General features: G+C 41.0%; 1 protein-coding gene across 1 annotated transcript in view; it reads left to right on the top strand.

Moving 5' to 3' along the window:
- The window catches only part of atp2b2 (ATPase plasma membrane Ca2+ transporting 2), a gene marked incomplete at its 3' end in the record, with an annotated part of 161,981 nt that overhangs the window by 90,125 nt on the left and 45,659 nt on the right, over positions 1–26,197 (top strand). The window contains exons 4-11 of the mRNA XM_079844967.1: positions 1,421–1,678; positions 5,373–5,498; positions 8,126–8,251; positions 14,224–14,256; positions 14,845–14,937; positions 17,890–17,931; positions 20,899–21,063; positions 21,159–21,373. Coding sequence (XP_079701093.1) covers positions 1,421–1,678; positions 5,373–5,498; positions 8,126–8,251; positions 14,224–14,256; positions 14,845–14,937; positions 17,890–17,931; positions 20,899–21,063; positions 21,159–21,373 — 1,058 coding nt within the window. The remainder of the gene's footprint in view (positions 1–1,420; positions 1,679–5,372; positions 5,499–8,125; positions 8,252–14,223; positions 14,257–14,844; positions 14,938–17,889; positions 17,932–20,898; positions 21,064–21,158; positions 21,374–26,197) is intronic.

A 26,197-nucleotide genomic window follows, 5' to 3' on the forward strand; every position in this document is an offset into this window, starting at 1 on the left:
GTGAAAATTGGATGAACCGTCTAGCACGAGTTTGAAAAAGTATGGATGGAAAATGGAATGCAATCAAATGGTCTTGAGCCAAAGAATTTGGTGTGTCCTGGTGCATTCAGCAGTGGCTGTGTCAGCTACTGCTCACCAGAAAGCATGTCCCTGTGCTTATTTTACCCTGCACAGCTGGAGCGGGACTGGCCCGTTACTGTAGACGAGCCCCAGTGGATTTACAGACGACAGCCGTCGCCCCTGAGGAAACCCTCATGCTAGATCAAAAATCACTGACAATAATAACGCATGACTGGATGTGTGGACATGATAACACAGATTGATTTTCAACACTACATGCATTTCTGGCAGTGTGTGCGCTAAAGCTATTTACAGTTCAGATATAGAATTTGTCCAATTTATTTATTATAAAAATAACTATCAAGTATATTTACCTAGGATGTTACTATTGCTACTGTATTCCGATGATTTGTTATGGCATTGCTGTGTGTGTGTGTGTGTGTGTGTGTGTGTGTGTGTGTGTGTGTGTGTGTGTGTGTGTGTGTGTGTGTGTGTGTGTGAGAGAGAGAGAGAGAGAATGTGCGTGTGTGTGTGTGAGAGAAAGTGTGTGAGTGTGTGTGTGTGTGTGTGTGTGTGTGTTTGTGAGTGTGTGTGTATGTGTGTGAGAGTGAGTATGTGTATCTGAGTGTGTGTGAGAGAAAGTGTGTGTGTGTGTGTGTGTGTGTGTGTGTGTGTGTGTGTGTGTGTGTGTGTGTGTGTGTGTGTGTGTGTGTGTGTGTGTGTGTGTGTGTGTGTGTGTGTGTGTGTGTGTGTGTGTGTGTGTGTGTGTGTGTGTGTGTGTGTGTGTGTGTGTGTGTGTGTGTGTGTGTGTGCGTGGTAAACCCTACATTGTGGGGATAAAATGTCCCCACAAAGATGATAATATCTGAATTCCTTATCCTTGTAGAGACATTTTTGGACATTTTGAAAATGTTTTTGAATATTTTATTGTGGTGAATAGGTTTAGGGGAGTGAATATACAGTTTGTACACTATAAAAATCATTATGTCTATGGAATGTCCCCATTAAACATGAAAACCCAACATATATAAATGTGTGTGTGTGTGCTCATAAATGTGTACAATGACATTACTATTACAACGTAAACATTCTTGTGTCCTCATAAACCAAATGGCTTAAACATCATAACGTTTTTTTTCATTCAAAAATGTGCGTTTTTATGTTTCTGTCCCTGTTTGTAAAGAATATTCTGTCCCTGTTATGGCTCCAGTATTATTTAGATCTCACATTACACAACGAGATGCTAAGAAGTGACGTGAGAAGTGTCACTTTCCATGAATAGGGTACCAAAAAAGCAATTGTGTTTGTGCAGTGTGTGTTTTGACCAGTGTGTTTAACTGTTGATCTGCTCTTTCTGCAGCCTGCGGGACAGCGAATGCAGGTGCGGAGGACGAGGGGGAATCGGAGGCCGGTTGGATTGAGGGCGCTGCTATCTTACTCTCAGTGGTGTGTGTTGTTCTGGTCACGGCCTTCAACGACTGGAGCAAAGAGAAACAGTTCAGGGGTTTACAGAGCCGCATCGAACAGGAGCAGAAGTTCCAGGTGGTGCGCGGAGGGCAGGTCATCCAACTCCCTGTGTCAGATATTGTCGTTGGCGATATTGCACAAATCAAGTATGGTATGTGTCCGCATGTTTTTCTTTTTATACTTATCCCCCTTGTATTTTTATAATTGACCTATCGGTAAGCCCCGCCCCCCTTAGTTACTGTTGCTAACTCGGACAAACAAACGGAGATGCTATATCTTACAATGACAGCTGTCAGTGTGAAAACCTTATCCCAAGATGTTTTTGGACACAGAATGTAACGTATACCCCGTCCGAATGATGGCCAAACTTTACTGATGGTTTATGAAGTTTATTGCATCGTTTTTCACTCCAAAAAATCATTGTAAGAGCAGAACAAAAAAGCATAAGAAGTGCGCATTAACGTCTCATTCACAAATACTCTCTCTCTCCGTTGCATTACCATTAACATACGCAGCAAATTACACAAAAACACTCATACAACTAACAGTAAACAAACATATACACAGACCGTATGCCTTTTCGAGGGTGCAGTTAATAACTGGTAAACTTTGTATCTGCAAAACAACTGCGAGCTCTTCCTTTCACTACCCGTTGATTATAATACCCATCAAAATAGGAGTCCTCCTTAGTAGGACAGATAATGTAGACCTTAAACATATCTAAAATGAAATTAATTTACATATAACCAGTTTAATATGGAGAGGCACTGAAATGTAGACCTTCGTGTTTTTGACCTAACAGTTATAGTGTTACATGACGTGAGAACAGTTAGTTATTTCGGTTTGTATGTTAGCAGGGACTTTAATTGTAACTTAACGAGAGTATGACAAACAGAAAATCCTCCCAGGAGCCCTGGAATCAGTGTTACAGTACCTCAGGCACAACATTTTAGCATTTTTGTAGCATAAACACAATCAAACCGATGAGAGCTTCAGATTTTCCAATGTTTCTCTATGGCGCTGACACCTAAAGATGTCCGAGTTCCTGTCCCAGCGCAACTGATACTCAACTGCTATTGGCTCATCTGCGTTCGAGGGGAGGGGCTTACCGATAGGTCATTTGGATGCCACAGGCTAATAGATCCGTTACATGCTGTCATTTACTACATGACACAAGCTATTTTGCCTCTGCTGATTCTGCAGCCAATGACGCTTGCTCAACATTTAGATAGTCAGATTCAGTATTTGTTGTAAGATGGTCCTCTGCCACCTCTCCAGCTCCACCTGCCCAGATCTGCGACAGGGTTTATGTTTATGCCTATTCACGCAGCAGCAGCAGATGTTACACACTCACAGCAGTGTGTCTGTGTATCTGTTGGCAGTAGTAAGTCTACATACATGCTCCAAAGCATCAGCATCAGTAGCAATATAGCAGATCTAGTCCACCAAGACCAAATACAATGCATCCGGAAAGTATTCACAGCGCTTCACTTTTGCCTCATTTTGTTATGTTACAGCCTTATTCCAAAATGGATTCAATTAATACTTTTTTCCTCAATTCTACGAACAAAACCACATAATGACAACATGAAAGAAGTTTGTTTGAAATCTTTGCAAATGTATTAAAAATAAATAAACAAACAAAATTTCATGTACATAAGTATTCACAGCCTTTGCCATGACACTCAAAATTGAACTCAGGTGCTCCTGTTTCCTCTGATCATCCTTGAGATGTTTCATGACTTGATTGGAGTCCACCTGTGGTAAATTCAGTTCACTGGACATGATTTGGAAAGGCACACACCTGTCCCACAGGTCCCACAGTTACTCATATTACCAGCCTGGTCTCATTGCGAAAATGTACCTCTGGCAACGTTGTTGCAAACCCCAAAATACGTACCAATATGTACATATCACTGCAGTTTCAAAGTGATATGTCCACTGGGTGCCGCCAAAAGCGTTTTTTTCCCGGAACAGATGAGCGTCAATCTGACGTTTTGTGACATTGTTTTTTTAACGTACACCTACACTAAACCCTAAACCTAACCGATAGTGTTAACAAAAGCAAATGTGACAAAAATACAATAGTAACCATGTATTTTTAGCTTGTGTGAACTCATCTTTGAGCTCTTTTATCATGACTTGTCTTTCACGGGGTTCGTACCTCAGCTTTCATTATTACAAGTACAAATCTGTACCAGCTGAGCTACTGAGCAAACTTATTATATAAAAAAAGCCGAGCATATGGAGCAGATTAAGTGACGCAAACTCCAAAATTTATTCATTTACATGAAAAAAAAAACGATTAAAAAGTGCTTGCTGTTTTACTGCCTCTAGTGTTCATTTCACTTTGAAACTGCAGAGATATGTACTTATTGGTACGTATTTTGGCGGTTTGCAAAAACGTTGCCAGAGGTACATTTTCACAATGAGACCAGGTTGCATATTACTCATATTAATAAAGAGACAATAGTACATGGAATACATGCACTACGGTTAATATTATATAGAACCATTTAAAATTAACTATTGAAGACATAAAGGTAAAGAGAAATAGCACAAAAAAAAACATGATGGCCAGTTACATAATCTATGTTATCCTTAAATCTTGATTAAAAAAGAAATCCATGGACATGTGTCAAATGTATAAATCTATAATATGTATTACCATAGATGCAATTCAAGATTTGTAATTGAAGGTTCATCCATGTATAATCTGAAATCTATTCATTAAGTGGAGCGTTATCAAGAGAGCTTTAAAGCATGACCAGACATCACTGCTGTGCGATGAAGCGAGACTGCTCTGTGCCATTAATTTACAGTTTGATTATGAGAGTTGGTCAAGCTTATCATTTGATCATCAGACTGAAGGGCTGTGCTGGTTCTGCAGTGTTGGAGAGGTTCCGGTTGGTATTCCGGATCTCCTGAACAAGTGGGAGGCAGATAATGTATCCGTTGACAGTGATGGAGCGATCCTGTGGGTGAGAGCATTTGGCAGGCTGGAAGAGGACGTCCATCTCCTTGACTAGTACAGTGGTGGTTAGCAGTCCCTGGCTTACCGTTATTTTTGAATATGTGTGGGAGTTGATATGATGCATTTCAAAGATGGAAAATGAAAGCAGAATTATCTCTGAACGAAAATACATTTTTTTGATAAAAAAAACAACAGAAGGTCCAAATACCGAACCCTGGGGAACACCTACAATATAGTGTTGCTTATTGTTGCACAGCATACTGCCAGCCTTGTCATTTTGATATCGACTCAGTTAGGACTGTAAACTCAGAAAAATTGGAGAGAGATTCTGTTGTGGAATGCTTGACAAGTGCTGTCTTAGAGGATCAACTTTGGAATTCTTTGGAGACAGCAATATTGATCCAGACTTGTTGTTTGGAGAAACTGAAGGGATTGTTGGAAGGAACACACATGGACTAAAAAGAGCTTTTGAGATTAGATTCTGAAATATGCTCCATTGCTAAGTGGCTGCCTGTGTTCAGAAACAGTTCTGTCCCTGTTGTGCTCTTGACCGTTGGATTTAAGACGTTAAGCTGAAGACCCAGTTGTGCTTGCTGTAAGTCACTTTCAATATTATGTTCTTTTTTTTTTTTAAACATATCGCACCATGAGTGCTGAGCTTTTAAAGGGGTTGTATAAAGTCAAGTCTCTGATGTCCCAAGAGTGTGTATGTGAAGTTTTAGCTCATCAAGTTGCATCAAGTTTCAATACGTGTTTCTTTGTGGATAGCTCCTCTTTTTTTTTTTTTTAAGTGTGATTTGGTGAGGCATGTTTCTTGCTTATTAATTCTACTATATTTACATGTTAAATTGACAGCCCTTACTGTTTTCAGGTGACCTGCTCCCAGCTGACGGGGTCTTGATACAAGGCAACGATCTGAAGATCGATGAGAGTTCTCTGACGGGAGAATCCGACCATGTGCGCAAAAATGCGGACAAAGACCCGATGCTTCTCTCTGGTGAATCCCTCTTTACTACTATATTCTACTTTTTCAGCCTTCATTCTGTTGTGCTTTTCTACACATAATACATATTGAAGTTCTTCATCCAATTGTTTTTTTTTTTACTGGTCAGACAAGTCATCAGAAAAAGTAAAATCCATCAACACTGGCAAAATATATAAGTGGCACTTCATACAAATAGGCTTAAAAATTCTAACTTTTTTAATGAACGGTCATTTAAAGAAGGTGCTTAACCTTGAGAAAGTGTTAAATGTTATATTTTTTACTTATTTTACTCATTTTTACTCTCATGTTGTAGAAAGAACCCAAAAATGTCACTTCTTTGGTGTCATATTTTGAGTTAGTTAATGCATTTTAGTTAACATTAGTTAATTTATTAGTTAACATGAACTAACCATGAACAATGCCTGTAGCTTTACAGTTGTTGTAAGGTTATCTTACTGTACATATTTACATTAGTTTATGTAGCAGTTGACAACTTGACACACACTAAGGATGAACACTTCTAACTCACCATCTTACTCTAAAGGTAAAAATGCTGTTGTGTACCTTATCAACATTATTTAATATGCCATTGATTTTGGGCTGTTGGTAAACATAATTCTAAAGAGGAAACCATCTGAACATCAACTGATAGGTTGTTCATGTTTATACACACTTTACCATCATTACTTACATTCAACAAAGCATATATTAATGGATTTTGTGACCCTTATTGTAAAGTGTACACTGTTTCAACATTAACTGATGTGTTAACATTTGTAGGTTCATTACAAAGTAGTAAATAATAATAAATGCTTTGTTAACGGCAAGTCATGTTAAAGGGGTCATGAATTGAGAAATCAACTTTTCATTCAGCCTTTGATATATAAAAGTTTATCGTGATATAAGAATACATCTTGTTAGTCAAAGAAAAGCTTTTATAGAAACCAGGCCCAGCATACGCTCAATCTCAGAATGTGCCAGGCTGTGACGTCTGGAGTGTGGTGAAGCACCGCCTCTGCAGAAGAAGATCAATACCTACTTCATCACTGCCTGTTTAGTCCGGCCCACCGATTCACGCATGTAACATAGGCCTAGTGTTAAACCAGATTGAGCTACCAAGCAATAAACATGCCGTTGAGGATTACAAAATATTGTGCAGTGCCTGGGCTCGACAGTAATGCAACATGTAAGTAATTGTGTTCATTCTAATGCCTGATCTGAAATGTTCTTCTCTGGGTCTGTGTGTCAGTAAATCAAGCCAGTGACTAAACGTCAACTTGCGTTGTTTCTCTTAGTATGATGAAAATAATCCGTTATTTAACGGTGATTAAATTCTATAAAGAAAGCGATCAAAGAAAGCTCCCTTTGCAGTCGTTTGAGCAGTACGCGCTGGAGCTGTCTATTAAACAGGAGAATTTTTTTATTCGATCAAAATGTGTGATCGGCTACAATGATCATCACTGCAACCTTTTATGCCACAATCTTAATATAATGCCTTAGATCTAAATTTAATGCCATTGATCTAAATGTAATGCAACACTTTTCACGCTTAGTTAACCATGAGAGCTGTAATAGTAAAAACACGCTAAAAGAGAGAGCAGTACTATTTCAAATGGAAAGACGTTAGCCAATCACAGCAATGGGTGTTTACACTCTAATCTCACAGCAGACACGCCCCTTAAAACAGAGCGTTCAGAGCAGAGGGCTAAAATAAGGGTAGGAAAAAATGCCTTTTTATTTATAAATTATGATTTTTTTTTTTTATAAAAAGCTGTAAAAAGCATTCTAACATTATAAGTGCACCCCAGGAAACATCATAAAACAATAAAACAATCAGGTAATGTTGAAATAGTGTACACTTTACAATAAGGGTCACAAAAACCATTGATACATGTTTTGTTTTAATAATGTTGATAAGGTACACAACAGCATTTTTACCTTTAGAGTAAGATGGGGAGTTTTTGTAAAGATAACCTTACAAAAACAGTAAAGCTACAGGCATTGTTCATGGTTAGTTCATGTTAACTAATGCATGAACTAATGTTAACTAATGTTAACTACAACCTTATTGTAAAGTGTTGCCAATATTTCAATCACGTGGTAACAATATTGTGTGCAAAATGTGGGCCACAGTTGTTACTTGATGTTTATGTTAATTTCAACATTTAATAATTTTTCAAATCAAAAGTGGCATGTGTTAACATTAGTCAATGCACTGTGAACTAACATGAACAAACAATGAATACTTTTTTTTAAAACTATGCTTAGCTTGTGTACAGTTTACAATTAACTATGCTTAGTTAATTACATTAACCAATGTTAACAAATGGGTCCTTTTTTTAAAAACACATTAAAACACTGTTAATGTACTCTGATTCTACAATTTTATATTGACAAGCCAGTGCAGGTTTCAGGTTTGAGACTGATGGTACATTTGAGAACATAACCTCTATTAATTAGCTTTCATGAATGAGCCAGTTATCACTTCTACAGTCAGGTGTGTGTGAGGGATTGGTGTCGTCAGACAGCAGACATCTATGAGATCACGCATTGTGTCATTTGTGCTGAGGTCAGAGCGTCAGGCCTGCTATTACTTACAGTTTCTCCATGACTTACTGCGCCGTTAACTGAATCACCAGGCACCCATGTGATGGAGGGCTCGGGTCGGATGGTGGTCATGGCTGTTGGGGTGAACTCTCAGACCGGGATCATCATGACTTTGCTCGGTGCTGGCGGAGAGGAGGAGGAGAAAAAAGAGAAGAAAGGTGCGTAACTAATTAGATTAGATTAGATTCAACTTTATTGTCATTACACAAGTACAAGTACAAGGCAACGAAATGCAGTGGTTCTAACTAATGCTCAGCCTGGCAAAACTTCAGCAGAGCTGCATTACACCTGCCTAGAACACTTCTGTATGGGGATCAACATTCATATTGTTATAGCAATTATTATCGCATAAACCTTTTTCTAATATCAGCAGATCTTTGTTATCCTCAGAAACACTGGGGACATTGGGGGAAAGAACATTATAAAGCATACTAAAAGTCATTTATAATTGATAAAACTCTCCCTGTTTTAGCAAAACATTTAATTTACATGACCGATTTTTTTTAAACTTCTGCCCAGTTGTGTATTTACTATTGCTTATATTTCATGGTTTGAACAAACTTCTAACCCAAAGTATTAAAGGGTTAGTTCACCCAAAAATGAAAATTCTGTCATTAATTACTCGCCCTCATGTCATTCCAAACCCATATGACCTTCGTTCATCTTCAGAACACAAAAAGACGATATTTGTAATTTTTTTATTATTTAATTTGAGAGATTTCTGTCCCTGCATTGACAGTCTACGCAACTACTACTTTGACGCTTCAAAAAGTTCAGAAAGAGATCGTAAAAAATATAGACATTCATCAACTTACACATCAGTTGTGGTAAACGAAAGCTCAAGCATGTTCGCTTGACGTGCGAGAACCAATGAGGTTCATTCTTATGTTACGCAGCACGTTTGAGCTTCAGCAGAACCAATGAGGTTCATTCTTATGTTACGCAGCACGTTTGAGCTTCAGCAAGAACCAATGAGGGTCATTCTCGTGTTATGCAGCACGTTTGAGCTTCCTCAAGAACCAATGAGGTTCATTCTCATGTTACGCAGCACGTTTGAGCTTCAGCGAGAACCAATGAGGTTCATTCTCGTGTTACGCAGCACGTTTGAGCTTCAGCAAGAACCAATGAGGTTCATTCTCGTGTTACGCAGAACGTTTGAGCTTCAGCAAGAACCAATGAGGTTCATTCTTGTGTTACGCAGAACGTTTGAGCTTCAGCGAGAACCAATGAGGGTCATTCTTGTGCTACGCAGCACGTTTGAGCTTCAGCGAGAACCAATGAGGTTCATTCTTGTGTTACGCAGAACGTTTGAGCTTCAGCAAGAACCAATGAGGTTCATTCTCGTGTTACGCAGCAGTTTTGAGCTTCAGCAAGAACCAGTGAGGTTCATTCTCGTGTTACACAGCACGTTTGAGCTTCAGCGAGAACCAATGAGGTTCATTCTCGTGTTATGCAGAACGTTTGAGCTTCAGCAAGAACCAATGAGGTTCATTCTTGTGTTACATAGAACGTTTGAGCTTCAGCAAGAATGAATGAGGGTCATTCTTGTGTTTCGCAGCACGTTTGAGCTTTAGCGAGAACCAGTGAGGGTCATTCTCGTGTAACGCAGAACGTTTGAGCTTCAGCAAGAACCAATGAGGTTCATTCTTGTGTTACACAGCATGTTTGAGCTTTAGCAAGATCCAATGAAGTTCATTCTCGTGTTACGCAGCACATTTGAGCTTCAGCGAGAACCAATGAGGTTCATTCTTGTGTTACGCAGAACATTTTAGCTTCAGCGAGAACCAATGAGGTTCATTCTTGTGTTACGCAGCACGTTTGAGCTTCAGCGAGAACCAATGAGGTTCATTCTCGTGTTACGCAGCACGTTTGAGCTTCAGCGAGAACCAATGAGGTTAATTCTCGTGTTACGCAGCACGTTTGAGCTTCAGCGAGAACCAATGAGGTTCATTCTCGTGTTACGCAGAACATTTTAGCTTCAGCAAGAACCAATGAGGTTCATTCTTGTGTTACGCAGCACGTTTGAGCTTCAGCGAGAACCAATGAGGTTAATTCTCGTGTTACGCAGCACGCTTGAGCTTCAGCGAGAACCAATGAGGTTCATTCTCGTGTTACGGAGAACATTTTAGCTTCAGCGAGAACCAATAAGGTTCATTCTCGTGTTACGCAGAACATTTGAGCTTCAGCTAGAACCAATGAGGGTCATTCTTGTGTTCCTCAGAACATTTGAGCTTCAGCGAGAACCAATGGGGTTCATTCTTGTGTTACGCAGCACGTTTGAGCTTCAGCGAGAACCAATGAGGTTCATTCTCGTGTTACGCAGCACGTTTGAGCTTCAGCGAGAACCAATGAGGTTAATTCTCGTGTTACGCAGCACGTTTGAGCTTCAGCGAGAACCAATGAGGTTCATTCTCGTGTTACGCAGAACATTTTAGCTTCAGCAAGAACCAATGAGGTTCATTCTTGTGTTACGCAGCACGTTTGAGCTTCAGCGAGAACCAATGAGGTTAATTCTCGTGTTACGCAGCACGCTTGAGCTTCAGCGAGAACCAATGAGGTTCATTCTCGTGTTACGGAGAACATTTTAGCTTCAGCGAGAACCAATAAGGTTCATTCTCGTGTTACGCAGAACGTTTGAGCTTCAGCTAGAACCAATGAGGGTCATTCTTGTGTTCCTCAGAACGTTTGAGCTTCAGCGAGAACCAATGAGGGTCATTCTTGTGTTACGCAGAACATTTGAGCTTCAGCAAGAACCAATGAGGTTCATTCTCGTGTTACGCAGCACGTTTGAGCTTCAGCAAGAACCAATGAGGTTCGTTCTCGTGTTACGCAGAACGTTTGAGCTTCAGCAAGAACCAATGAGGTTCATTCTCGTGTTACGCAGAACGTTTGAGCTTCAGCAAGAACCAATGAGGTTCATTCTTGTGTTACACAGCACGTTTGAGCTTTAGCAAGAACCAATGAAGTTCATTCTCGTGTTACGCAGCACATTTGAGCTTCAGCGAGAACCAATGAGGTTCATTCTTGTGTTACGCAGCACGTTTGAGCTTCAGCGAGAACCAATGAGGTTCATTCTCGTGTTACGCACAACGTTTGAGCTTCAGCAAGAACCAATGAGGTTCATTCTTGTGTTACGCAGCACGTTTGAGCTTCAGCGAGAACCAATGAGGTTCATTCTCGTGTTACGCAGCACGTTTGAGCTTCAGCGAGAACCAATGAGGGTCATTCTCGTGTTACGCAGAACATTTGAGCTTCAGCGAGAACCAATGAGGGTCATTCTCGTGTTACGCAGAACGTTTGAGCTTCAGCAAGAACCAATGAGGGTCATTCTTGTGTTCCGCAGAACGTTTGAGCTTCAGCAAGAACCAATGAGGTTCATTCTCGTGTTACGCAGCAAGTTTGAGCTTCAGCGAGAACCAATGAGGTTCATTCTCGTGTTACGCAGAACGTTTGAGCTTCAGCAAGAACCAATGAGGTTCATTCTCGTGTTACGTAGAACGTTTGAGCTCCAGCAAGAACGAATGAGGGTCATTCTCGTGTTACGCAGCACGTTTGAGCTTCAGCGAGAACCAATGAGGGTCATTCTCGTGTTACGCAGCACGTTTGAGCTTCAGCGAAAACCAATGAGGTTCATTCTCGTGTTACGCAGCACGTTTGAGCTTCAGCAAGAACCGATGAGGTTCATTCTCGTGTTACGCAGCACGTTTGAGCTTCAGCGAGAACCAATGAGGTTCATTCTCGTGTTACGCAGAACGTTGGAGCTTCAGCGAGAACCAATGAGGCTCATTCTTGTGTTCCGCAGAACGTTTGAGCTTCAGCGAGAACCAATGAGGGTCATTCTTGTGTTACGCAGAACGTTTGAGCTTCAGCAAGAACCAATGAGGTTCATTCTCGTGTTTCGCAGCACATTTGAGCTTCAGCGAGAACCAATGAGGTTCATTCTCGTGTTACGCAGAACGTTTGAGCTTCAGCGAGAACAAATGAGGTTCATTCTTGTGTTAGGCAGCACGTTTGAGCTTCAGCGCGGACCAATGAGGTTCATTCTCGTGTTACGCAGCACGTTTGAGCTTCAGCGAGAACAAATGAGGTTTAGCTTTAGCGAGAACCAATGAGGTTCATTCTCGTGTTTCGCAGCATGTTTGAGCTTCAGCAAGAACCAATGAGGTTCATTCTCGTGTTACGCAGCACATTTGAGCTTCAGCAAGAAAAAAATGAGGTTCATTCACGTGTTAGGCAGCACGTTTGAGCTTCAGCGCGGACCAATGAGGTTCATTCTCGTGTTACACAGAACGTTTGAGCTTCAGCGAGAACCAATGAGGGTCATTCTCGTGTTACGCAGCACGTTTGAGCTTCAGCAAGAACCAATGAGTTTCATTCTCGTGTTACGCAGCACGTTTGAGATTCAGCGAGAACCAATGAGGTTCATTTTCGTGTTACGCAGCACGTTTGAGCTTCAGCAAGAACCAATGAGGTTAATTCTCGTGTACGCAGAACTTTTGAGCTTCAGCGAGAACCAATGAGGTTCATTCTTGTGTTACGCAGCACGTTTGAGCTTCAGCAATGAACCAATGAGGTTCATTCTCGTGTTACGCAGCACGTTTGAGCTTCAGCGAGAACCAATGAGGTTCATTCTCGTGTTACGCAACACGTTTGAGCTTCAGCGAGAACCAATGAGGTTCATTCTCCTGTTACGCAGCACGTTTGAGCTTCAGCGAGAACCAATGAGGTTCATTCTCGTGTTACGCAGCACGTTTGAGCTTCAGCAAGAACCAATGAGGTTAATTATTGTGTTACGCAGCACGTTTGAGCTTCAGCGAGAACCAATGAGGTTCATTCTCGTGTTACGCAGCACGTTTGAGCTTCAGCAAGAACCAATGAGGGTCATTCTCGTGTTACGCAGCACGTTAGAACTTCAGCAAGAACCAATGAGGTTCATTCTCGTGTTATGCAGCACGTTTGAGCTTCAGCAAGAGGTTTGTTCTCGCGTGTCAAGCAAGTTCGGTTGAGCTTCTGTTTATGTTAGCTGATCATGTTTAAATGTGAATTCACGAGTTCACACGTACATCAAATTAAATGGAGTAAAGATTATGCGTATTTGGCGCGCTGTCCGGGGGAGGGCTCCGGGCTCGGAATTTGGCCCGAACCCAGAGTATCCCCCCCATGATGAAGATAGTCAAGAACTAGACTGTATTTTATTATGGACTGTGTTGACGTCTAATGAGTTTATTAAATCAAAGTGAGGAGATGGGGTGGTGGAGGGATGCTAAAAATAAAAACGGTCAACGAAAGAAGGTAAATATGCTGTATATATACACAGTACACACACCTCTTATCGTTGATTAAATCGATTGGCTTGATATGCTCCACATGTGTTTAATTAGGTTTAATTATCTGAGGGTGCTCCACTTGGGTTTGATTAGGTTACATTATCTGGCGTGCTCCATTGTTTAGATAGGTTTAATTATCTGGACGTGCTCCTCCCGAAATTAGTTACTAAAACTTCACCAAAAGCCTAAATTCAGAAAACTCTTCAGAACATTTGGACTAAACCACTCGATTCATATGGATTCGTTTTATGATCTCTTAATGAACTTTTTGAAGCATCAAAGTGGTAGTTGTGTTGACTGTCAATGGAGGGACAATACAATTCTTAAATAAAAATATCTTAATTTGTGTTCCGAAGATGAACTAAAACCTTACGGGTTTGGAACAACATGAGGGTGAGGAATTTATGACAGAATTAAAAATTTTGGGTGAACTAACCCTTTAAAGTACGGTGCGTAACTCATCCCACAGGTTTGATATCTCGAATCACATGTGTTGTTGAGGAGCGGTGTGCTGTTACTATTGGACTCCAGCAGCACCTTCCAATCACTCACATGCTGATGAGTTTTGCACAGCAAATAAAGTATCATCATAACAAAAAAATGTGCAGCTCACTTTCCCTCGGAACAGAGACTGCTTTTGGGTAGAACGTGCACTGTGTTTTTTTTTTGCGTGTTTTATCCCTTGTTTTGTGTGCGCACAGCGGCTACTTCAAGTGCTTTTTCTGGTTGGGTAGTATGTGCTGCCCAAAGCGTTTGTCAGCATAAGGCCTTATGTGTTTGTTATTCTGCAAACTGCCACACAGGTCAGGCTCTGGAGGATGGCCATCAGCTGGCAGGTAGAGTATTCATCTCTGTACCCAAGGATATCCGCAGTAACGGTCATTTATTACCCTACTAAACCTGCTCTATCCCTCCCAAACCCTGCTTTAGCAACCGTGATCTTTCACTTAAAAAGAAGCTCTTTTTAAGTATTCAAAGAAATGCATTTCATCCATGATCCCACATAGATGACGATCGGGAGGTTGTGATGCACGGGTGATTCCCTCAAGGCCAGATAGATTGATACTAGATTGATCACGGTTTCGTAGCCTCGTAGTCTGACACCCTACTGTTGTGATTGAAGCACTTGGATTTGATTTCGAAGCATGCTTTTGAATTTGGTTGTTTTATTTTTTTCAATCACCTGTTCTTACCGTATTTGGTAGTGTAAATAGCAATTGGAACTCTAGCTATTTGTGCCGTTGATCATTGTGTCGTTTTGTGCCTCGACTTTTTGTCTGCCATATTATGTGTAACCTGTCTTATGTTGCAGTGTTTTTCCCATCGATGTCATTCTTTTAAAGTCCCCTTTCTGTTGACAGCAGTGTATTGAGAGAGTACTAATCGTGATAACTATGCTACTTTTGTTCATTATTACCGGCTAGACTGCTCCCATCCCTCGTCACACCCCATCGCGACTATAGCTACCGATGGTGCAGCAAGCGCAAATGCCACTGGTAATGCCAGCCTAGTCAATGGTAGGTTGAGAAGACCTCCGCTGTCCGTCACTCACTGGCTCCGCCTCTCCTTCTCCAGTTGTCTTGATCTTCCTTTCCTGTCCTCTTAGTGCATGACACCTCTGATCGCTAACTCCTTTTTTTGTTCTCTTCCCTCTTCTACACTTTCCGTTCTTTTATTTTTACGTATGGCAACAGCAGTTACACAATGTGGATCGTCCCATTGGTTGAAACTATAACCGGAGCTCAAGCATAAACTAAATAAGAATTACATTGGAACTGATTTAAGTTTTAATGGCTAAATTTCCCATTTCGAAAAGAAAATCATGACATATCGTGTGGTGTCTTTGGTATGTTGGGATACAATTTATGATATGAGCGTAAATTTTAATGATTTGATGTGAAATATAACTTAAATTTGTAATCCCATTCGTATTTGATTGTTAAATTGTATGTACTACTGTTCATTGTTTCTTTTTTCTAAAGAAATTATTACTTTCATTCAGCAAGGATGCATTAAATTGATCAAAAGTGACAGTAAAGATATTTTTAAAGTTACAAAAGATTCTGTTTCAAATAAGAAATGCTGTTCTTCTGAACTTTCTATAATTGAAGAACAGTGGCGGACAGTAGTGAAGTATTTTTTTACTTTCTCCTCAAGTACATATACTTCATTGTACATATACTTTATCATTCATTGTACACAAGTATATGCTTTTCACTGGAAAACTTTTGCTTCAAAACTGCACTACATTTCATCAATAAACGTTTATTTTTTACCTTTAATACTAATTACATAAAAATATAGTACTTTCTTACTTGTACTCATGTAAAACTTTGAATTACTTAAATAAAAGTAAGAAAGTACTACACTTTTAATGTAATTAAGTATTTCAAATGATATTCAAAATGAAACGTAGTGCAGTAAAAAGTACAATATTATGCTTTGGAATGTTGTGAAGTAAAAGTTTTCCAAAGAAAAACACTGATAAATTACATAAACTTGAAAAATGCTTTACTATGTCCGCCTCTGTTGAAGAATAAAATGTATAAAATGTAAAAAAATAAACAGTTTTCAACACTGATAATAATCATAAATGTTAGTTGAGCATCAAATCATCATAATAGAATGATTTCTGAAGGATCCTGTGACACTGAAGACTGGAGTAATGATGCTGAAAATTTAGCTTTGATCACAGGAATAAATTACACTTTACTATATATTCACATAGAAAACAGCTTTGTACACTGGAGTAATATTTCACTGTTTTTGCTGTATTTTAGATCAAATAAATACAGCATTGGTGAGCAGAAGAGACTTCTTTCAAAAACATTAAAGAATCTTCCCGCCCCCAAACTTTCGATTCGTAGTGTGCAAAAATACTACAGTATTAAAGATAATGTATAACAGATACATACAATATCCATGTTTGTAGATATTCAAACACACTTGAAAAAAAGTAAACGTTACTCCTTCATTTGTAGGTTATATTTTGAACTTGTTGAGTTAAATTAAAGTCCGCCATACAATGAATGCAAATGACTTTCCTTCAAAGTGGAACGATAGAAAATGTATTTGCTTCCGATTTTATTTTATTATTTTGTTTTATTTTAATATTTAATTTTATTATAAATACACTGCCGTTCAAAAGTTTTTGATCTGTAAGATTTTTGTATGTTATTAGAAGAAGTCTCTTATGCTCACCAAGGCTGCATTTTTAAATAAAAAATACATAATAAAAAACAGTAATATTTTGAAATATAATTTAAATTACATTTGTTTTCTATTATAGTAAAGTGTAATTTATTCCTGTGATCAAAGCTAATTTTTCAGTCTTTAGTATCACATGATCCTTCAGAAATCTTTCTAATATGATGATTTGATGCTCAACAAACATTTATGATTATTATCAGTGTTGAAAACAGATTCTTTGATACATATAAAGTTCAAAAGAACAGTATTTATCTCAAAAGTTTTGGGTCAGTAAGACATTAAAAAAACTTGATGAAATTAATACATTTATTCAGCAAGGATGCATTAAATTGATCAAAAGTGACTGTAAAGACATTTATAATGTTACAAAAGATACATTCATTCAGAGAAATGCTGTTCTTTTGAACTTTCTATTCATCAAAGAACCGGTTTTCAACGCTGATAATAATCATAAATGTTTCTTGAGCAGCAAATCATCAAATTAGAATTATTTTGTTTTAATTTATTTGTATTTTTATGAAGCCAGTTCTGAAATGGTTAAACCCTCGATTGATAGATGATTTTCTAAAAATATCTCACCCGTGTTTAAGACAAAAGTGCCCTATATTTCCCACACTCAGTGCCCATGTAGTTGCATGGGTATTCATGTGCTGGGATAAACTCGATGCTGAGGTTTTGAATGTTTTGTCTTCCTCCGTTCCTCCTGTGCTGTTGCATGGCAGTTCTGTAGCAGTTCTTCCTCCCGCATGTCCAGTAGAGTCGTGCTGTTTCTCTTGTCCTCATTGTGTTGAGTGTTTCTCTTCCATTTATCCTCCATGGAATATCTTCTGAACAACTACTTCCCAATTCTTCCTCTATGACAAATTATAGTGCCAAACCAAGATATGACTAGAAAGAGTGTAAAATGATGTAGATATTCCATGGCACTCCTGTTAAAATGACATGAAAACACACAACAGAACCTCCATATTGGTTGGAACAAACACACATACATGCATACAGAGCGCATCTAAACATATCTATACAACATTTATATCTACATGTGGATGGTAGCTTCTGCTGCATCCAGCCATAACACACCTCAAAACTTCATTATGAAACAACTCTATGTTATGTATGTGACTCACAATGATGTTGATAAATTACTCATTCTCTGTCTTCCTTTTTGATTTGATTTCACTGTAATGTCCATGTGATGAATGTTTTATCGTCTGCTTTCTGTTATTTTTGTCCTGTGTCTGTGGATGCCTTCATCTTAGGTAAAATGCAGGATGGAAATATGGAGAACAACCAGACCAAAGGTAACCCGCTTTCACTTTACCGCTGGTTTGAGCGCTCACCATTATTTTATTCCTCCGTTCGTTCCGTTCGAGGCGGTTCAGATGTCAGCTCATCTGTTTGTGCCGCTTCTCATGTGTGCATCAGGGTCACTTCCTGTTCTTGTCATGTTCTCGAATCATTTTATAATGATGAAGTGTATTTCAATGAGTTTTTAGCAAGCTGTAGTCTTAATGGTTTTTGCTCTGTGCTTTTGCAGACATCGGCAGAAACACCCAGAGGGTTCAAATAATAGTGAAAGTTAAATAAGTGTATTCAGAAATTGACAACAGAGGTGTATTCATGTATTTAGCTAGCAGCTGCTTCATATTTTGCAAATGACTTTACTTGTATGAATAAATACTTTGCGATTAAGTTTTGTTCACATGATAGTCTGTGTTCAGTTGTGGTGAACCCATCAAGTTTCTGATCATTTGCAGGTCTTAAAGTTGAATATATGCAAAAGGTTTAATGTTTTTTTTGTTCAATTCTATAAGCCCATATGTTGATAATGCACATATCTACGGAGCATGAAAAACAGTATGCATAAACTCTATTTATGAGTAACTACTGTGACTATGAACTCTGGGCACAATTTGAATGGATTTAGACAGTAGATGCTACATATCTTTTGTTTCGTGTAGCAAAGATATAATTGGCGGTGGAGGCATTACTGGTTTGTATAGGTGTGCCGCTGCATCGGATGGCTTTAAAATGTGGCAAAAACTGCACAAGAAACATTAAACTGCGTCTTTTGTCTTAACCCTTTGGTGGTCTTCTTAGACTGTACAGAAATTGAAATCTACAGGTAACGCTAATACACACTAAATACACGTAGTCACGCAATGCTAATGCTGTTAACATTAACAATTTTAGAACAAAGTATAACAATAATAATCATTTGTTTGATGTTATATGAGCGATCGTTAAATTGAATCACCGTTGGTAGCGCAATTTATTGTAAAGTTTTGTTCCCAAAGGTGGCAGACATGTTACTTACTTGTTCAGATTACATTTTCCAGGGTGAAAATTCTTATTTAGGTTATACTCAAAAAAATGAACTTAAAAAAAGTTTGAATTTTATGTTTATTGTTATGAAAAATGCACAAAAAAAATTTAAAAAACAGTTTTACCCTAAAACTGCAAGAAAATCAAAGCTATAAATCAAATTGAGACAAGTTGTGTTCCAAATGTGCGGTTGATATCTCAAAAAATTAGCTTTCAGTCAAAGTGTGTTTGGGCGCAGTACCAAACGCTTCCAGTAGATGAGATTCCTCTCCCATTAATTTCCAATGCGCTAATTTTTGACAGTGAGGAGCAAAAGTGTGACTATTTTTTCAGAACTATTTAAAGTTTTTGCGTGTTCTCATAGTAAGTTCCAAAACCTTTACTAAGTTTTGTACCATTCCGATAAAGTAAAATATCTATATAAATAAATAATTTTTTTACGGTCAAAAATGACTGAAGGGCACCAGAGGGTCACTCAAAAGTAAAAACAAGTAAAAATGACTTCCCCTTGTGTCATTTCAAACCTGTATGACTTTATTTCTTCTGCTGAACACAAAAGATGATATTTCGAATAATGTGCCTGTCGCTCTTTTCCATTCATTTACAATGAATGAAGACTGAAGCGTTCAAGCCTCAAAAAGCACTATAAAAGTATACGAATTTTACTTAATTTTCAAAAGTCATACAATAGTGTGAGGAACAGCCTGAGAATTAAGGTAGTCACCATGAAACCAATGTTGATTTGATTATGTATTATGAATTATTCATCTGTGCACAATATTATTGTCACAAGATATTGGGCAAGAAGTTTGTCCATTAGCCAAATGAGTTTCAATCCCTCCTCGTTTATTTGGTTTACAATTGATTTTTTTTTTTTACATTCAATAGCTACATTCAAAAGGAAGTAAAGACATCATTAAAATAGTCCATGTGACTCCAGTGGTTCAACCTTAATGTTATGAAGTGACGAGAATACTTTTTGTGCGCAAAAACAAACAAAAATAACGACTTTATTCAACAATCTCTTCTCGTCTGTCAGTCTCCTACGCAGTTTCCGTTGTTACCGCAAGTGCATCTCTTCCAAGTTCTATGTCAACAATGTTTTTACTTTCTTTCTGGATCTTGAAAGTGTTAATTACATTGCTGTCTATGCAGGGGTCAGATAGCTCTCGGATTTTATCTTCATTTGTGTTCTGAAGATGAATGAAGGTCTTACGGGTTTGGTACGACATAAGGGTGAGGAATTAATGACAGAATTTACATTTTAGATTGAACTAAGCCTTTAAAGACCAGATAACATTGAATGAATGTTCTGTGAACGTTACTGAAAGAATGTTTGTTCGTAACTGAGAGAACCTTGAAAGAACGTTCTGAGAACATTTCCTTTTTTACTTGTAGTTGAATGGTAACAAGTAACCAGCAAGCTCTTTATGATTTGTCCTTTTGTGTTCGACAGAAGAGAGAAAGTCATTCAGGTTTAAAGCAAGTAATGACTGAACCTTAATGAACTGTCCCTTTAAATAAGCAAACCTCAAGATGTTTGTCCCATATAACTTGATACCCAGCTTCTGTCATCAGATCCCATGAAGAGGTTTTTCAGTCGTCTCTCAACCATGTAATGTCACCAGGATTGGGGTTTAATCGAGTTCCTGGATAAACATCAAATTCATTCACCGCCTCATGTGTCCTTTGATATCGATCAATGTAGATATTCAATATAACATATTCATTTGGTGGTTTGCTGATTTGGTTGCCTAAAGTAATTAAAGATTAATAGTCCTCTTGAAACGTTGACTTCTATTGGGATTTTAAGTGCACTTCGTGGCTAGTAGCACAAACTCTGGTTTATTCTTATTTTGTGATTCCCTCACTACAAGGTCCTACATTAGTGAGCAAAGGTCAGACGGCCCATAACCAACATGTGTTTCCTGTGGTCGTTACAGTGAAAAAGCAGGATGGCGCTGCGGCGATGGAGATGCAGCCTTTGAAGAGCGCGGAGGGTGGAGAAACTGATGACAAAGAGAAGAAGAAAGCCAATGTCTCCAAGAAAGAGAAATCCGTTCTGCAAGGAAAACTGACAAAGCTGGCTGTGCAAATCGGCAAAGCAGGTGCGACGTGTTTTTAGGTTGTTTGGAGGTATTTTGTAGTGTTTTATTATCGCAGTGGAACACTAATGCAGCGTTTGATGCGATCTGGTCCTCAGGTTTGGTGATGTCTGCCATTACAGTCATCATCCTGGTGCTTTACTTTGCGATCGATAACTTTGTGCTTCAAAAGAGGCCGTGGTTGCCCGAGTGCACCCCAGTCTACATTCAGTATTTTGTCAAATTCTTCATCATCGGTGTCACAGTCCTGGTGGTGGCTGTTCCTGAAGGCCTTCCACTTGCTGTTACCATCTCTCTGGCCTACTCTGTGAAGGTACACCTCTTCAACATGAAGAATGCATTAATACTTTGACATTAAATGAACCCAATGAGCTGATTTTGGGCATTATAGGAACACTTTTAATGTCAACACTGTTTATCCTGAGTATATCCTGTTGACACTCTTGTATCCATGTGCACTGTGTTTAGTCTTAAGTATTTGTATTTTATTGTTTTTAGGGATGCACCGATATATCGGCCAATAATCGCAGCAATTATTTGTACAGGCCATCAGGCAATTGTTTAAAGGGTCATGAAACCCCCTGTTTCAGCAGCAGTTCTCACCACAGTTTTGAAAAAGGCTACAAAAGTGGGCGTGGTTAATCTGTGGAGTAGAGTGGGACAAAGTAAGACAATAGACTGTAAAAAATATGGACGTAGTGTTCGTGACGTCACCCGTTGGTTTCTGAAAAGCATTTTTGAAGCCTACAGTCGACCGTTGCAATCTTGACCGCGCGTCACCCCCTGGTTACTGAAAATGGGCAAAGAGGTGGGACGTGGTTGGAGCTGAGGTGCCTGGTTGCTGAAACCACACCCACCTAGCTCGACCGTAGTGGCAATCCACCTGTCACTACTAGGGTTGGGTACCGAACTCGGTACTTTTAAGGACACCGACCGAATTACGTCAGTACTACCGAGTACCGATTCACATTAAATCAATCGGTACCAAATTTCGGTACCTGGGAACGCGTATTGTGATATAGACTAGTGTCTGTGAATATTAAACCGCGAAAAGACCATTTAAATACGAATCATGCGTGTCTCTGTGCGAATGAATGTGTAGATGCACGGTTTACAGTCTATGGGTTTACCTCACACACTCTCTCACTCAGAATCGCACGTGTCTGTCGCATGTTTCTATCTCTGCCGTCTCATATGAGGACATGAACGCACGAACGTCATCTCCAGAGCCACTGAGTCACTTCATGAGCGTTTTACCGTTTCATTTGAGAAAAACTACTGTCATATCATAAACACACAGAAACTCAAATTCATGGCAACCCTTCAAAATAAAAGTTCGGCTAACTTGACAAATAAATTACTATTGTACAGCAGAATTTAGATACGTCTCAATGTAATAATAATACTAACACTAATGTAATAATAATACATTATCAAAACTTTATTTTTTAAAGGTTTTTTTATATATAAATTACAATTTTTCTTCATGTTTTAATTTTAACCATATAAATCTCAGTTGTGCAGCACTTTGTTTGACAAAAAAAGTTTAATTAAATTAAAAGATACATTAAAATAATGTCTTAGGTCTTCATTTGAATACCAGAAAATACTTTTTCCCTTTCAGTCGGTCACGTTCGACGTACGTCGGAACTGACCGAAGAATTGGGATCTGTTTCCAGAGACCGACCTACTTCGAGTGATTAAAACGAGCCAATGGACATTGGCATGCGGTTCACACATTCCACGCACCGCCCCGCAGCGCGGGTATAAATACGGAAGTGGAATACCGCATCATTGCTTTTTAACTTCGGAGCCGAATGGTTTGCTGTATCAAGCTGTTTCTACGAAGAGTGTTTAGACGAGTCTCGAGGAGGATCGCTCTCTTACCTGGGTGCTGGTGTGACGGCGCGAGTCAGCGAGTGGCCGCTGCAACATACACTTGTTCCTGTGTTGGTTGGCTGGGCGTTTCCGTTCTTTGAGTGCTCACACGCAGGCTTGCAATCGGACTGCTGTGAGCCGCGGCCATCTCCCTGAGTGCTTCAGCACTTCTAAAAGAGCATTTCCTTCTAAAAGAGCAACACTGTTTGACCTGCGTCTTTTTCAAGATGTCACTCAAACCGTGTGTTTCTGGATGCAGTTGTTTCCTGTCCTCATTTGACGACCACGATCTCTCTCGCATATAAACATGTGAGATTGCTTTCGTGGGTGATCCATGCTCTCTCTGGAGAGCATGGTCACGTCGGCGCGTTGTTCGTCTCACCTTTCTCGTAAGGGCTGAGCGTTCAGCGCGCCGTGTGCCGTCTCGTGCTGATAGCGGGGGTTGTCACGGCAACCCAGCGCGTCACTCGCCGCTCTGATGCGCGGTCGAGACTATGAAACCTCAAACGGGGTTGAGTCCCTTCACTTATTCCCCGATCTAGTTTCTTTTCTGGGGCTCCAGAAAAGGATTACTTTGGCTAATAAGCGCTGGTGACCTGAGGATTACAGTGGGGCTTCCCCGCCGAGTACATCTCTTCGGGCCCCCACTCCTCTATCGCATCACGAGCGTGCTGAGACTTTGTTTGTGGGTGGTTCATGTTCTCTCACGAGAACATGACCACGTCGGCGCGTTGTTCACCTTGCTCTTTCATAGGGGCTGGATTGTTCAGCGCGCCGTGTGCCGTCAAGTCTGACGGCCACGCTCATTGTCTCACATGCCTGCTGGTAGCTTACAGATGGGATTGCTGGTCCTTTTTAAAAAAAAAAGAAAAAAAGGGATCTAGCGTTTCATTTGGCGCTCTGGCGGAGGACAGATGTCAATTGCTGCATCGGAGAGAGGGCTGTTATGCGCTGGAAATGATAATGCTGAGTTTCCCACTATAATGGTGTGTGCTCATGCTGAATCAGATTCAGGGTTGACAGCAATGCTTTCCGGGGTGGCTGCGCGGATGTGCATTGAAAAAATTTAACAGCATGGAACTATTTGGTGTCAAAATATGGAACACCAAAAGGGCCATAACCTGTATAAGTTTTTCCCTCTCTCACTGCCCTCTGTCCTGCATGCATGAGGGTAGTCCCGACCCAGGGGTTATGCAGGAACTGCGTGCGGTGATGGACCTCGCTCTCCGGAGTGACGAAAGTCACTGCACGCTCCCTGGGTCAGGCGATGTCCACACCAGTGGTCCAGGAAGCTGGGGCTAAACCTGGCAGATATGCGTGAGCCCGACGAAGTTCGGTTCCTCATCGCCCCTGTCTGTCAGACTGGCCTCTTCGGCGACGCCAACGAGAACTTCGCCCAGCAGTTCTTGGTGGCCCAGAAGCAGACGGAGGTGGCTAAAAAAAAAAAAAAAAAAAAAAAAAAAAAACCTGCCCCGACGACCAGCTGCTGCCTACACCCAGTCGTCGGCCGCAGCACCTCCATCTGCTTGTCGCCGAGGGCGCCACCCTGCGTCCGCCTCCACCCAGGCAGCAGATGGCCGGGCGCAAGGGAGGTGCCCAACCCGTCCAGGGTCCCGCGAGCCTGCTAGCAAGCACAAGGGCAAGCGACCCTGAAACGGGCAGCCCAGCGAGAGAGGAATTGCTCGGGGAGACGGTGTCCGCACCCCTCCCTCCCCCGGAGGAGGACCGGGGGGAGAATATTTTTTTGGTTTCGGTCCTGCCGCTGGCTCCCCGGAGTCCAGCGGTACCCACATTCTCAGAGCAGTTCTTCCCTCCCTGAGCCCAGAGAGGGACAGGTTGGCAGTGTGCGACGCCCCCGGGCCTTGCCACTCCTTTCCTCCCCTCTCACCACTCGCCAGGGGGCAGCAGAGTGGGCACCGAGGACGCCCCCGGGCCTTCTCACCCACTCTCTGCCCCACCTGGAGTATTCAGGCAACACTCCGGGCCGCCTCCGGGCCTCCCGAGTCGGGTCTGAATACTCCACCTCGCTGCCTCACCCCGGGTACGTCTGTGGTGCCGTTGATCCTGCTAGTTCGGTCTCTGGGGGCCTGGCTAGGTCTCCCCAGGCCGTCTCGCTGGCTCATCCGTACCATCAGACTCGGCTATGCGATTCAATTCGCACGCCGGCCTCCCAAGTACAGGGGCATCCTCTTCACCTCCGTGCGGAGCAGCGATGCCCATGTCTTGCGGTCCGAGATCGATGTCCTGCTGGCGAAGGGCGCGGTCGAGCCGGTTCCTCCTGCCGATATGAGGTCGGGGTTCTACAGCCCCTACTTCATTGTACCCAAGAAAGGGGGTGGGTTAAGGCCAATCTTGGACCTGCGCATTCTGAATCGGGCCCTGCACAAGCTTCCGTTCAAAATGTTAACGCAGAAACGCATTTTCCAATGCATCCATCCCCAAGATTGGTTCGCAGCGATCGACCTGAAGGACGCGTACTTTCATGTCTCTATCCTTCCTCGACACAGACCGTTCCTGCGCTTTGCGTTCGAGGGGAGGGCATATCAGTAAGTCTTGCCCTTCGGGCTGTCCCTGTCGCCTCGCGTCTTCACGAAGGTCGTCGAGGCAGCCATTGTTCCACTCAGAGAACGCGGCGTTCGCTTACTCAACTATCTCGACGACTGGCTCATACTCGCCCAGTCTCGGGAGCAGTTGTGCGAACACAGGGACATGGTGCTCAGTCACCTCAGCCTGTTGGAACTTTGGGTCAACCGGGAGAAGAGCAAACTCTGCCCCGCGCAGAGGATCTCTTATCTCGGTATGGAGCTGGATTCGGTCAGCCGGACAGCGCGCCTCACTCCAGAGCACGTCCGGTCAGTGTTGAACTGCTTGAATACGTTCAAAGGCAGGACAGCGGTCCCACTGAAATTATTTCAGAGGCTCCTGGGGCATATGGCATCTGCAGCCGCGGTAACGCCGCTCGGATTGCTTCATATGAGACCGCTTCAACGCTGGTTGCACGACCGAGTCCCGAGATGGGCGTGGCAGAGCGGTCAGTACCGGGTCCTAGTTACTCCTTACTGTCGCCAAACCTGGGCTGGGCGACATGATACATGATACACGTATAAAATAATTAAAAGAGTAAAAAGATTCAAATATTTCCCGGTAATAATTATGTAATATATAAAATATAACCATATCGTATTATATTGTTAAATCACAGTTGTATAATAACAATGATAACATCAATAACAGTAATGACAATAATAGTAATAACAAT

Source organism: Gobio gobio (assembly GCF_949357685.1).
Source record: "Gobio gobio genome assembly, chromosome: 19".
Classification (NCBI taxonomy): domain Eukaryota; kingdom Metazoa; phylum Chordata; class Actinopteri; order Cypriniformes; family Gobionidae; genus Gobio; species Gobio gobio.